Below are 14,200 nucleotides of genomic sequence, written 5' to 3' on the forward strand. Positions count from 1 at the left end.
TTTTTATTTAGTTAAATCATTTCTGTGAAAATTCAAGTGAACGAACAACAGTGTAGCCGAGGGAAGTACGCACCGAGAGTTTCGTTTGAGTTTCATTGTAAGACGATACAAATTTGTAGTTTTTCGGCAAAATTTTTCTACTAGAAGGCGTTGAGCAGCGGACACACTCAAAAGTTTTACAAACACACATGTAGAACAGCGTACGCCGCGAATTGAAAAAGTGTGTAGGTTGGTTGAACAGAAAGCACACACGCACACACATACACACATACAAAATTATATGCGAAAATCTGCAAGTTTATCTTGCGGCAGTTCACCACCCCACCTCCCGGCCTTACATCCGAGAAACACGCAGCGAGCGTGCGGACCGGACCACGAGCGTCAGCCACACAGAAACATTCAATAGATATACAAAAGTACAATAAATTTAAATTTCGGTAACCAGCAAAGGAGGTAAGTTTTGTGAGCAAAAAAAGATAAATTAAATGCATATGTACATATGTCTAACGAGAGGGTGGAGATAGAGGCAAACACAGCGACAACGCCGACGACGCATTAATTGTATGTATTGGTCAGCTGGAAGCTGATGCTTCTTCCTGTAACTCCTTTGTGCGAAAGAAATAGACAATTGCGAAATAATCACAAAACGCCGCATAAAATGCAGAGTGTACAATTTTTATCCGAGTCATTCCCAGACAAGAATGCACATGAAAGCTTGTACATGATTTATGCATGTGTGCGCTGATTGTGTGTCTGCATATTTCAGGCAATTCATGTGCATGTGTGTGCGTTGTGTGTGTTTTGCGTTTGTGTGGTGTGGCCCATGTGGTCTCATGTGGTGGCGGCCCAAGCCTGGTGGTTCTATGTGTGTGTGTCTGTGCGTCGTGTACAATTGTTCGGTTCGAAGTTTGTGTTATTTTGACATTTACCCATTTGTTGCAGAAACAGAACAACTTTTAGGACCGAAACTACTACAGCACAACGCAAGGGCTCTCTCCAAGAACCCCAGCGACACCCAACGTTGAGCCCGAAGGGGGCATACATCCCAGCAAGCTGTGCAAACTTGAATAGCAGACCCACAGAAAAGAAGGAGGCAGCAATAGCGTCGAAACCGAGAGGCGATTTCGCCTGTTTCTAGCACCATTCAAGTCCCGAATAAGATGGAAATTGAAATAGAACAATCCATCGAAGCAATGGACACCCAGGACACCCAAGAGGTCGAGATAATCACTAGCGATCAAACCCAGCAGCAACAACAGCAGCAGCAACAGCCGCAGCTCCAGAATCAAAACCAACAACAGAACTCGCCGCCACAGCTGCCGAAATTTAAGAATCTGATCCAGCCACAATTGCACGCGGTTGGTGCAGTCACCCAACTGCCGAGCGAGAACGGCAACGTGCCGCCACAACAGCTGCTGGCCGACAGCAGCTCCTCATCGTTTGCCAACGAACAGGACACAATGTCGTTGGACGACGAGAATAAGGAGGATCAGTTCCGTTCGGAGACCACATTCTCCTTCACGGTCGACAATGTTGGACAATTGAAGTCACAGCGCCTATCACCGCCCGTGTATGTGCGCATGCTGCCATGGAAGATAATGGTCATACCGAATGACCGCGCACTGGGCTTCTTTCTGCAGTGCAACGGTGAGAATGATTCGCCCACCTGGTCGTGCAATGCCATTGCCGAATTGCGCCTGAAGTGCCACAAGGCCGACTCTCAGCCGTTCACACGTGCCCGCATCAAGCATTTGTTCTACTCGAAGGAGAATGACTACGGCTACTCGAACTTTATTACCTGGCTGGAGCTGCAGGATTCCGAGAAGAGCTATATACACAACAACAGCATCACCTTGGAGGTGCATGTCATAGCCGATGCACCGCATGGCGTGCTCTGGGACTCGAAGAAGCACACCGGCTATGTGGGGCTCAAGAATCAGGGGGCCACGTGCTACATGAATTCCCTGCTGCAGACGCTCTATTTCACCAACTCGCTGCGCCTGGCCGTCTATCGCATACCCACAGAGGCTGACGATAGCACCAAGTCGGTGGGCCTCTCCCTGCAGCGTGTTTTCCACGAGCTGCAGTTCGGCGATCGTCCTGTTGGCACCAAGAAGCTAACCAAATCCTTTGGCTGGGAGACACTCGACTCCTTCATGCAGCACGATGTTCAGGAGTTCCTTCGCGTTCTGCTCGACAAGCTCGAGTCAAAGATGAAGGGCACCTGTCTGGAGGGCACCATACCGGCTCTCTTCGAGGGCAAAATGTCATCGTATATCAAATGCAAGAATGTCGACTACAACAGCACACGCTATGAGACCTTCTACGACATCCAGCTAAATATCAAAGACAAAAAGAACATTTACGAATCATTTCAGGACTATGTCGCCTCCGAGACCCTCGAGGGTGACAACAAATACGATGCTGGTGTCCATGGTTTGCAGGTAAGGATTGCGACTCAGTCCACGCTCATTTCTGATTTCTGATCTCTGATCTCTGATTGATGTTGATTATGCCCTGTCCGTGTCTTACTCATTCGTTTTGTTTCTCCCTCTTTTCTGTGTGTTTGTGTTTCAGGAGGCCAGCAAGGGTGTCATCTTCACGTCATTCCCGCCCGTTTTGCACTTGCATTTGATGCGCTTCCAATACGATCCCATTACGGACAGCTCGATCAAGTATAACGATCGCTTTGAGTTCTACGAAGAAATCAATCTCGATCATTATCTGGCCGAGGGTGAGAAGACATCAGCGGATTATGTCCTGCACGCCGTGCTGGTCCACTCGGGCGACAACCATGGCGGACACTATGTGGTCTTTATCAATCCAAAGGCCGATGGTCGCTGGTTCAAGTTCGATGACGATGTGGTTTCCAGTTGCCGCAAACAGGAGGCCATTGAGCTGAACTATGGCGGCATGGATGATGAGATCTCGTTCCATGCCAAATGCAGCAATGCCTATATGCTGGTATATATTCGCCAGTCGGATCTTGATCGTGTGCTGAGCGATATACCGGAGAGTGAGATATCCAGCGATCTGGTGGAGCGTCTCGATCTGGAGAAACGCATCGAGATGGCGCGTCGCAAGGAGCGCAGCGAGGCCAATCTGTATGTGTCGGTGCATGTCATACTCGAGGAGTACTTTGAGGGACAGCAGAAGCGTCGTCTCTTCGACATGGACAAGACCCATCAGCGTCCGTTCAAGATCAAGCAGACCCAAACCGTCGACGAGCTGGTCGATATGTTTGTCAAGGGTTTCGGCGTCTCGCGCGATCGCATGCGCATTTGGAACATGTGCACCACCCAAACGCAAAAGTTTCTCTACTTTGACTTTGAAGCGGAGGGATCGCGCACCATCGAACAGATACCCACATCACAGAAGCCCTGGGTGCTCTTCCTCGAGCTGGCACCGCCGGACAGCAACGAGCCGCTGGCACCCTTCAATCCCAAATCGGACGTGCTGCTCTTCCTCAAGTATTACGATGCCAATAACAAGCGTCTCAACTATATTGGATGCACACAGCAGCCGCAGAGCCGTTGCCTTATCGATCTGTGTCCCGAGGTGAACCGCAAGCTGGGCTTCGATCTGGGCACCGAGTTGACCGTCTTCGATGAGTATGGCGACAAGAAAATCGCCAATCTGAATGATCCCATCGAGAGTGTGCTGTACTTGCCGCCCGACAATCTCCAGGGGCACATACTGATCTTTGAGCGTGAAATGATTGACATGAAGCTGGATTTGCCAACGGTTGAGGACTACTTCCTCGATCTGGTCTATCGCATTGAGATCATATTCAGCGACAAGTGTAATCCCAATGAGCCGGACTTTGTGCTCGAGTTATCGAATCGCTATAATTACGATCAGCTCACCAATGCGGTGGCCGAGCGCCTCAACACGGATCCACAGAAGTTGCAGTTCTTCATGTGCATCAACAACTACAAGGAGACGGCGGGCAATGCAGTGCCCTACACATTCAAGGTATGTCGTTTGTCTTGCCTTCTCTCATGTCTGTGCAATGACATTTTTGTATTTTCATTTGGTTTAGGGAACGGTCAAGGATCTGGTCTCGTACACCAAGCAGAGCACACCGAAGCGCATCTTTTATCAGCGTCTTTCGCTGAGCATCCACGAGCTGGACAACAAGAAGCAATTCAAGTGCATTTGGGTGTCCAACGATCTGAAGGAGGAGAAGGAGCTGGTGCTCTATCCAAACAAGAACGACAATGTCAAGGGGCTGCTGGAGGAGGCGGCCAAGAAGATACCCTTCCAGGAGAACAGCCGCAAGAAGCTGCGCCTGATGAAGGTCAGCAATCACAAGATTGTTTCCCACTGCAAGGACGATATACCGCTGGAAACGCTGCTCAAGACAAGCGACTCGACGATCACCACCAACCAGAGTGCACAGAAGGTCTATCGCATTGAGGAGGTGCCCACAGATGAGTTGCAGCTGGCTGAGAACGAGTATCTGCTGCCGGTTGCCCATTTCAGCAAGGAGTTGTACAATTCCTTTGGCGTACCCTTCCTCGCCAAGGCCCGCCACGGTGAGACCTATGGTGCCCTCAAGCAGCGCATTCAGAAGCGTCTCAATGTTCCAGACAAGGAGTGGGAGAACTACAAGTTCACCGTGATCAATACGGGCCTGACCACCGAGGTGAACGACAACGATGTCATCAATTTGGAGAATTTCCGCACATCGAGCAGCGGACAACTGCCCTTCCTCGGCCTCGATCACATCAACAAGTCTCGCAAGCGCAGCTCGCTAAACTTCTCCGAAAAGGCGATCAAAATTTACAATTAAACAACACACACAAAAAACAAAATCAAAAGGGGACAAAGCAGATGGATGATGGTCTGGCCAGTGGAGGCGGGCGAGGAAGAGGCAGAGGTGAGACAGGACGAGCAGAAACGACATCCATAGCCCGAAAGAATACATTTTAAGTAACACAATCATCAATCCAGCTCGAAGCCACAACTGGTCCTTGAATTAGTTTGCCCCTCCTCACCATCTTCCGGCAAGCCGCACCAATTTTTTGAACCCAAAGTAAAAATTGACGTGGAGTTTTTATAAACAATATTATTTCTAAGTCATATACTGTATTTATTAATCGCCTCCGGTGAATTTTTAATACGGTTTTCCGCCCCCAAGAGTTTGCCCTAGCCGGCCCAGGCCCGGCGACGACACAGAAGTCCAGAGAGAAGGATACAAAAATTTATAATTTTACTGACTTGTTGCGCTAGCATTAGTGTCTTCAAAATCTAGGCTAAGGCTTCAACGTGAGTGTAACATTAATTCATTTTTTTGTTCTCATAATTTTCGAAATGCGTTATTCCTAAACGCGGTAATTGTTTTGAAACCGGATCGAATCGATTCGAGTTCAATTGGGAGTCTTGCATCCAATTGATTCGTTCGAGATGCCGGGCCATTGGAAACATGTAAATATAAGCGAGTGTTTTTGTGCTCTTGTCCTACCTGGGAATACATATACGCGGAAACAACAACAGTAAACACACACCTCACAAAAACAAAAGAGGGCACGGCGAAGTGAAACAACAAAAGATAAATATATATACCATACAATATAACATAGATAGATAAGCAGTGAGGAGCGGCAGTGCTGGGAAGCGACACAAAGAGTCGCCCCAAGCTACACAAAGAGTCGCCCCAAGCGACACAAAGAGTCGCCCCAAGCGACAAGATGTCGGTCAGAAGGAGCAGAGCAGCTCCACTCGTAACACGAGAGAGAGCGAGACAGAGCGATAGGTAGAGATAGATTCTAACTAACATTAAACAAAAACAAACAGAAGCGAAATAGAAAGGGACAGATGCGAAGAGCAGAGAGAGATGGAGCTCGAGAGAAAGAAAAGAAGATTTGTTTCAAACAACAATAATTTGTGATTTTTAAACATGAAATGATAAAAATGTATTCAAAGGACTAGACAACATAATAATCTTATATTAATAAAACAGAAAAATGAGAAAAACAAACAAAAAACATACGTATGTACCATATTATAACCAGGTTGAATGCTTTTCTTTATCTTTGTTAAATAATATAGCAGAGTGCCGCACGTACCCTGGGATGATCCGAAAGAAAACACACACACACACAGAAAACCACAACTACAAATTGCTGCAAGGCAAGGCAATAGGACAACTATATATATACATTCATATATATTTCAGCAAATATTACATTATTACTATGCAATCATTTATGCAGCAAAAATAATTCAATTACAATTATTTATGTGTGAAATAAAACAAATGAAATACCACTAATTCAAATCGATCAAATATTCCCATATGTTGATGGTTTATTATATATATGTATTTATGTGTGTATATAAATGATTAAACAGCCGTTTAACCAAATAATCCCATAAGAATAACGGGACTATGAATCTGCGTTCCAGCCAAGCTTACTTCCCTTCCCCTCCCCATATACAAGGGTTTACCGATCATCGATTAGCTATCACCGATCACTACCTACCACCCAGAGTTGTATTGCATTCCAATCGAGCGCAATGAAATATAATATATGTATGTACCGTAATAAATGCCACCCCCCCACCCCTTCCATCCTTCTATGTGGGGGAGCTTGAAAACTGTTTTGAAGTTGAAAATAAATTATATTTGATGTAGAACTTCATTGGAGTCGAAACCATTATTTAATCGAATCTTTTGCGGGGCAGCTAGCTTTTCGCTTAAATTACAAACACATACATAAGTCATATTTATGGACTACAGACTACCGGCTAGAACTTAGAACTTGCGACGCTTGAGCAGATCTGGTCGCCAGTTAACTGGATGCGTCTCCTCGCTGGCCTCGTCATCCTCCTTGTACACCTTGATTGTCTTGTCCGCCTCGGCGGTGATTAGGCGTGTGCCCGAATGGTCAAAGCACATGGCAAATATGCCCGCCTCGCTGTCCATTGAGCCGGGCTGGACGGGGGCCTGGAAACGCTGGAAGTTGTAGCCGGTGCGCCAGTCCCAAAAGAACATAGTGCCGTTGTCGCCGCCAGAGACGAGCACGCCATCGTTGTTGGCCGCCATGCAATTAACAATGGCCGTGTGGCCGGAGATGTTCTGTACAAAGTTGCCCTCAGGACAGCGCCACTGCTTGATGTTGTCGGGCGAGGCGGAGGCGAACATGTACAGCGATGGATGCAGCACAACGCTGCGCACAGACTTCTTGTGGTTGGTCAGGGTGCAGACGCTCTTGCCGGCAGCAAGATCCCACAATCGCACGGTCGAGTCATGGGAGCCGGTGATGATTTGAGGATTGGTAGCCTGGGCTACGACACTTGCCACCGTATTGGTGTGGCCGGTCAGCGTGTGCACATTGGCCTTGGTCCTCATGTCCCAGATGCGAGCCGTGGAGTCGCGCCCAGAGGTGGCCAACACGTCAATGGTTGGGTGGAGGGCCAGCGAGTAGACTGCCGACAGATGGCCATGGTAGTGCCGGATCACTTTGTTGTACTCCAGATCCCAGCACTTCACCTGTCGATCCTCGCCGCAGCTGAACAGATACGGATGCTTGGTGCTGACTGCCACACCGCGCACAGTGCTCACGTGGCCGGTGAGCGAGAGCTTCAGCTTACCGCTGGCCAAGTCCCAGATTTTGATGACACGATCCCCGGCACCGGTGGCGAACCACTCATTGCCCGGCTCCACGGCTATGCAGCGCACCCAGCCCAAATGTCCAGAAATTACGCGAGACAGTTTCCAGGGTGCATGCCACTTGGGCTTCGGTATGGTTGGTGCCTTCTTTGGAATGAGCTGCAGATTGCTGGCGCCATTGGAACCGGCGCCACTGCCACTATTGGGCATGGAGGCGCGCACCAGGGATGTGCTGTTGTTGCCCGGTATGGCCAACACCGAGTCGGGGCGACGCGCATCGGCATTGAATTTCACCATGCTGCTGGCAGTGTCTGTGCTCCCGTCTGTGATGGCCAATGGCCTTTCCACGGTCTGTCCTGACGGTGTCCTCTTGGGCTCGTTGCCTGTCGCAACGCGGTCCAGTAACGATCCATAGGTATCCTTGGCCTTGATCGAACGCCGTTGCTTGTCCCTGTCTCAACGAGAGTGGACATGATTGCCCATTGATTGGTTTCGCAAACAAACGGATGGATTCAATCCGGGATACTCACAGTCGGTCGTCGACATCTGGCAGGTTTCCTTGATTCGAGACGAATAGATCGTGTGTGCGCTTCAGGGAGCGGAATATAAGCGTATGCACGCTGTGCTTTTGCACGTCTTCCATTGATCAATTGAATGTATTTCAGCTAAACTAAACAAATAAAAATTCGGCTTCTTTGCTAGCCGGACAAAACAGTCATTCACAGCGGAACGCACGCACCTATTGCCATTCGCTGACGATGGCAGCTATTGGTTATCGACACTATCGATTCCAGGCCAACATGCAATTTAATTTCTTAGACCATTATTAGACCATCTTCGATGGTACTTTTAGACCTCTAGACCCCCCCACGGGAATATTAATAAAACCAAAAACTCAATTTTTGATGAAATTTCTGTTTTTTTTTTTTATTCTTAGTTAGCGGGTACCGGCGACCCAGAAGCAGCATTACTCGATGACAGAGATGAGGATGTTGGGGAGACCGACGCTGACGAAGTGCTGGCCGCAGCATTGGAAGCACTGTCCTGTGCCCCCGAGAGTCTGGAGTTGAAGAACTGTTTGATCTGTCGAAGGAGTTGATAAACGAACGGAACGAACACTTTTAAATGCCCTAACAGAGGTTGTAACTGCAATGGCTTACGATGCGCTTAATGTAGTTGCACGAGGTTTCGTTGTTTGAACTCGATACCACGTTGTCCACACGATATGGTGGGGAGATGGTGACTTCGTTAAGGATCTGTATGTTCAGTCCCTGCCAGGATACTTCATTGTACTGTGGGTGATTGCATGATGCATGGTGATGGGTGGAGTGAGGGGGGATAAGAGATACCAAAATGTAATTATGTTCAAATCGATATGCCAAATTCGCTGCACAGTATGCTTGCCGCCTACCCCGTATTGTTTGGCTATCGCTCGATAAAGTTCCTGTGCTTCTGAGCTCACGTCAGCATTCTGCGACTTCAGATAGTCCTGGCGACGTTCCACTGTTTTCCTGAGGCGCATTTTGACCTGCAAAAAGATGTAGATGGTCAACCTTTGTCGCATATCTCACGTTGCGGCTTACGTTGCTGCTCACCTGTTCCAGATTTAACTTTTGCGGATCATCGACAAAGTTCCCGTTGCATTCCTTGATCACCTGCACGTTGCTGCACAGAGAAAGATTCAACACATAGATATCACTCAGCTCTTCGGTTGTCTTTGATCGGCATTCTGTTTTGTCAAGAAAAAAGAGGCAAGAGCAGAAAAGGGAGGGAGGGAGGGGGCGCAAAGATATTTGGCGCGATGTACGGAGAACCAAATTCTGGATGTCTGAACTATTATATAAAAGCATCAATGGGATAATTTCCACAACACAACAGAAGTGAACTAAACACTCTTTACAAACAATTCAATTGGGTTTTTTTTTCTATTAAAAAAGGATACTCAGGATAAGCATCTTTGTGTTATGATCGAAGGCGAGCACCTCGCCCTCCACCTCCTCGTTGAAACAGGTCGTGCACATCACTGTTGATCCAATGTTGAAGCAGTCGTTCACTGCATTGCCGGCGGTTGCAGTGGCAGCGGCCATCTTTAATTGATAGACTTGTGACTTGGAGAGTGGAGTGGACTGGATTGGAGTCGAGCCTGGCCTGTTGTCGAGCTGGAGGAGCAGAGCAAGCAGCTTTCTATATTCCAAAGCTTCGCTACGGACGTGTAATATGCGCTGGCTGGCTTCTGTGCGTTCCGATTGTTTACACAACTATGAACACGTAGTATGTGTGTGATGCAAAACAACAATTAATGTGTCAAATCAAGAGGTGCAATCAAACCATGGGAACATTCAGTAGTTCTTCCAGTTGCTTACAACATAGGCGCTGTGTGGTCTGGACCTGGTTGATGGACGTAAGCGTAATTGTTGCAGTTTCCTATACACTGGCCTGTTACTGTTGGTCGTCGGGGTTTTGATGTTGCCGTTTGCCGCCGCGGACTGGCTTTCACATTCACGTTTCTGTTTCTGCCTCTAGCGTAGATGTCGCTTCATAGAAGTGATTTTTTAATCGCTGCGTTTCAATCTTTTCGCTTGAAACGAACAGGTACGTTGACCAAAAACTCTCAATCTATATGGAGCTGAAGCGTACAGTCAATTTTAAATACGTGTTTTTATGTTTTGTAATTGAGAAAAAGAAAAATTTGCGAAAAGTGTTTGGTCAACACACGAACAAGAGGGCTGCAAAACCATCGACGACACTATCGATGCTTTTTTTAATTATGCGATAGACCAATGGTTCTCCTTTTAACAATCGATATATAATTTGCGTAACAAATTATTTTCAATAATTATAATGAGCAATACCTGGTAGGATAAAATCCACTCCAACACTGCAATATTTGAGTTTATTACATATTTACCACTACTTTTATAAATTATTCAAAAATGTTGTTGATATATCGATGCTCTTGCAGCTCATGAACGAGCGAACAAAATAAGTTCACACTAATCGGTATTTTTTGTTCATTATCAAGCCTAGTACTCAGATCGAAATAAAAACTTGCTAGCAAAATGTGCAATATATTTTGCTAGCAGCAGAGTGTGACCAGAGGTGAAAACCGCATTCCTTACGGTTACACTTCTCAGGCTGCTGTGTTGTTTTGTTATACCCGGTACTCGAAGGGTAAATAGGGTATATTGTATTTGTGGGGAATAACGGTTGTATGTAAAGCACAGAAGGAAACTTTTCCGACCCCATAAGGTAAATATAGTCTTGATCAGCATCAATAGCCGAGTCGATTGAGCCATGTCTGTCTGTCCGTCTGTCCGTCTTGTTTGTCCGGCCCCTGCCTCTGCCCTCCCCCGTCCCGCAGCTTTTATTTGTTTTTTTTTGTGTGCGGACGGTGCCTCTGCCTCTGCCACGAGTCTGCAGTGTGTGGGTCTAGGGAAGGGGTCGAGCTAAAGGAGCGTGTTGGTGTGAGTAGTGTTGTATATGTATATGACAGATGAAGAAAATATGTGTTAAATCTGACAAAACACTGCTAAGGTGCAGAAGTAGTACTGAGTGCCGGCTATAAAAGTTGTGACGCGTAAGAAGCGTCTCACACGTCCCTTCTCGTTTACCTATTTGAAAATGTGTGAAAATTGAATAAAAGGTTAATAAAACAATGAATGCAAAATGGATCCATGCAGAAGATTATTTAAGTGAGACTGGCGGTCCTTGAATCATCGGAGGAGGAGGACAATCAACGAAATAAGCGACGAAAATATTGATTAAACCCATATCTGCAGGAAAGAAACAAGGACGGTCGTTGTCTATGCATTTGAGTATTATAAATCATATAAATATGTGTTCATTTATGGAAATCCATGAAACGATACCCTTGCATATTCCGCAGTTTGAAAATATGACAGAGAATTTGCATATGGCTGGGAATAACATCTGCAGACTTCTTTGATAGGTGGAGCAGCAAGGCCGTGCCAAGGAATATTTGCGCCCGTTGCAAAGTTGTAAAACGGCGCCTCAAAGCACCCTTCCTAGTTTCGAGCCCAGATTATCGCCATCGCCCCTTGGCACGACCCTTGGTCCCAAAAGGAAAACAATTTAAAACATTTTGGTAGCAGCCCAGAAGGGTCTGCCTCTTGGCAACATGAAGATACTGGCGTTCAAATAAGTTAAACTATATTCTTAAACTAACTATTCAAATAAGCTAAAGTTATAAGTTAAATGCAAATAAATTCAATATAATCTCATTAATCTATAATAATTGTTTCTTTTTTGCCGTTTGATGGCTTTAAGCTCGTTTAGAAGCATGGTGGTCAATTTTCTTTCAACTTCAGCGGCATTGTATACATATATATAAAGCAAATAAAGGTTAGACAAAATAAATGTATTTTGATTTTGAGGGGCAAGCTTCTTCATAAAGTCTTGAGGGTATTCCTTTGAATGGTATGTGAGCTCAGAATCAAAAATAAATGCAAAAGGTTTCAAGCGCTAACAATTAAAGCGCACATGAAGTCGAGAACATAACCGACGACGAGAACAGAAATTGGAATGATGTATGTACATACATATGTAATTATATTTACTTATATGTGTACATATATGCATATATACATATACATGTTTTTATATTTATCTGAAAAGATTTGTCTGTAAAAGATGGATTTGGTAACAATGTTAATAAACGGCAGCAACGAAGTCGAGAAGCGACGGCGTTTCCATAATATGCATACAATTTTGAATAAAGCAGTATAAAATCTGCATTTAAAACAATTACAGCATTCATATACAATAACAACTTTTATTGGTATATTTATTTTTTACAACCCCCAAGGGTCCGGCCACCCGGAGCGCTAAAAAATCATTGGTTACACGCACTTATACAAATGTAGATGGGGCTTCTAGCTGCGTGTTCTACACGCACTAATACTTGGACTTTGGCAGAGGCCTGGGACTCCGAGACGCATATTGAGCGGTGACGTTTCGCTTGTATGAAGTTGAGAGTCTATATGGTTAGTGCTTGTGCGCACAACAATTTCTTATCAGTTCCATACCAATATCATCCCTGATTTTTTTAGCTGCCCCTCTTTTTCGATCTGAGTACTAGGCTTCAGCCTAATCGATTTTCATATTCGGTTAAGTATTACCAGCTACCTGGGAACCTCCATGTAGAACATATAATTTTATCCTATAAATCAATCAATTTTGTAGCAGTTTGGCCTATTTAAATACTCACTTTAGTTGGAATATTCTTGGAATACGTTTCAAGAAAAATGGCCAACAAACCTAGGTGGTAACCACACAGGGATGAAATTGGCACAGAGACAATGCATTAGCGCTGTGGGCCAGTTAGTGGCTCACTAAACATCGATATCGACTAATATATTTTTATGTACAGATCTCTTCAGCTTGGAAGCGTTTAAGTGCACCCTTAGGTTAAATATTTATTTCAGATTCCAGATTTCAGAGGAGAACAGCATGGTCGAGCCAAAAACTAAAACACCGCATTTACGGCCCCCCACAGCAGAGACCGTTCTACCACTCAGCAGGGTTCGGACAATCATGAAGAGCTCGATGGATACCGGCTTAATTACGAACGAAGTGCTCTTCCTGATGACCAAGTGCAGTGAACTCTTTGTGCAGCATTTGGCGCGAGAAGCGTATGCGGCCTCTTGCTCCAAGGAGACCAGTGACACCCTCAAGTACGAGCATCTCTCGCATCTGGTAAACAAGAGTTCGAATCTCGAGTTCCTGCTCCAAATAGTTCCAGAGAAGATTCGCGTGCACACATTCCAGGAAATGCTCCGCCTCAATCGTTCCGGCACCACCAGCGATGATGATGACGACGATGACTCTGAATCCGAATCTGAGTCCGAGTCAGATGAATGATGAGGCGCGGCACTGGCCCCCATTTCCAGCACACCATTTATACACTAATGCTCACGTCCATTTACCATTACCAATTGATTTATTGTGCGATTTGTTAACTTTATGAAGATTTTATTCCTAGATTTAAGCACAGTGTTTTGCAATTCTCCAAATGTACTCCATACGAGTAGGTGTAAACTTTACAATGAAATAAATTTTAATTATGAAGCCAAAAGTGTAGCTGAAAAGTGCCCGAGTTTCGTGCCTCACATCATCGACCCAACAGCTGTGTTGTTTGCCAGCGTGACTGTACTTAAATCTAGATTCCTTCAGGCTTCTTCATCTCCCAAACATAATTTTTTCCCAGCTCCTGGGCAAGTCATTAATTTGCGAGATGTTTTGCATTTTTTTTGAAGAATTATTATAACATTTAATACGTTATACGTGATACACAGTTTCAAAGAGTTGTGATTAAAGATCTAGTCCAGTACCTAGGCCTTTAGGTAGGTGCCTGGATAGCCAGTGGCATTCAGGCCCGTAACCTGGTAGGTGGTACCCGCTGGTTCCGGCTGATCGAACTTGGCCGCTGTTGTCACATAGAGAATGTCCAGTTTGGGGCCACCGAAGGCGGCCGAGGTGATCTGCTTGGTGGGAAACTTGATCTCCAGCAGGACCTCGCCATTTCTGTGCGAAAGGAGCGAGAGGAGAGCGAGACATTAGATC

The 14,200-nt window shown here is 45.8% G+C and overlaps 5 protein-coding genes across 11 annotated transcripts in view; 2 read left to right on the top strand and 3 right to left on the bottom strand.

Annotated features, from left to right (window-relative positions):
* The window catches only part of LOC117581319 (ubiquitin carboxyl-terminal hydrolase 7), a 24,769-nt gene continuing 10,569 nt past the window's right edge, over window positions 1-14,200 (top strand). The window contains exons 1-4 of one of the 4 annotated variants that reach the window (XM_034268422.1): window positions 1-437; window positions 943-2,444; window positions 2,578-3,975; window positions 4,043-4,805. In XM_034268422.1, coding sequence (XP_034124313.1) covers window positions 1,161-2,444; window positions 2,578-3,975; window positions 4,043-4,795 — 3,435 coding nt within the window. In that variant the 5' untranslated portion in view covers window positions 1-437; window positions 943-1,160 and the 3' untranslated portion in view covers window positions 4,796-4,805. Of the gene's footprint in view, window positions 438-942; window positions 2,445-2,577; window positions 3,976-4,042; window positions 6,264-14,200 lie in introns of those variants that run through there. The other 3 variants (XM_034268420.1, XM_034268423.1, XM_034268424.1) reach the window with 3 other exon arrangements.
* Window positions 6,607-14,200, bottom strand: part of LOC117581335 (regucalcin) — a 9,449-nt gene continuing 1,855 nt past the window's right edge. For 3 of the 4 annotated variants that reach the window (XM_034268457.1, XM_034268458.1, XM_034268454.1), the window contains exon 3: window positions 13,889-14,161. In XM_034268457.1, coding sequence (XP_034124348.1) covers window positions 13,969-14,161 — 193 coding nt within the window. In that variant the 3' untranslated portion in view covers window positions 13,889-13,968. Of the gene's footprint in view, window positions 6,628-13,888; window positions 14,162-14,200 lie in introns of those variants that run through there. The other variant, XM_034268456.1, reaches the window with a different exon arrangement.
* On the bottom strand, window positions 6,631-8,348 carry LOC117581326 (pleiotropic regulator 1). The gene is made up of 2 exons (XM_034268435.1): window positions 8,149-8,348; window positions 6,631-8,069 (listed from the first exon to the last, which is right to left on the bottom strand). Exons 1-2 carry the CDS (start codon window positions 8,259-8,261, stop codon window positions 6,761-6,763), a joined length of 1,422 nt encoding a protein of 473 aa, XP_034124326.1. The 5' UTR covers window positions 8,262-8,348; the 3' UTR covers window positions 6,631-6,760.
* On the bottom strand, window positions 8,518-10,348 carry LOC117581337 (LSM12 homolog A). The gene is made up of 5 exons (XM_034268460.1): window positions 9,561-10,348; window positions 9,214-9,347; window positions 9,030-9,146; window positions 8,779-8,910; window positions 8,518-8,701 (listed from the first exon to the last, which is right to left on the bottom strand). The coding sequence occupies exons 1-5, from the start codon at window positions 9,703-9,705 to the stop codon at window positions 8,552-8,554; spliced, it is 678 nt and encodes a 225-aa protein (XP_034124351.1). The 5' UTR covers window positions 9,706-10,348; the 3' UTR covers window positions 8,518-8,551.
* On the top strand, window positions 12,943-13,712 carry LOC117581340 (chromatin accessibility complex 16kD protein). The gene has a single exon (XM_034268463.1). It carries the CDS (start codon window positions 13,088-13,090, stop codon window positions 13,496-13,498), a length of 411 nt encoding a protein of 136 aa, XP_034124354.1. The 5' UTR covers window positions 12,943-13,087; the 3' UTR covers window positions 13,499-13,712.

Source organism: Drosophila guanche, unplaced genomic scaffold (genome assembly GCF_900245975.1).
Source record: "Drosophila guanche unplaced genomic scaffold, DGUA_6, whole genome shotgun sequence".
NCBI classification, from domain to species: domain Eukaryota; kingdom Metazoa; phylum Arthropoda; class Insecta; order Diptera; family Drosophilidae; genus Drosophila; species Drosophila guanche.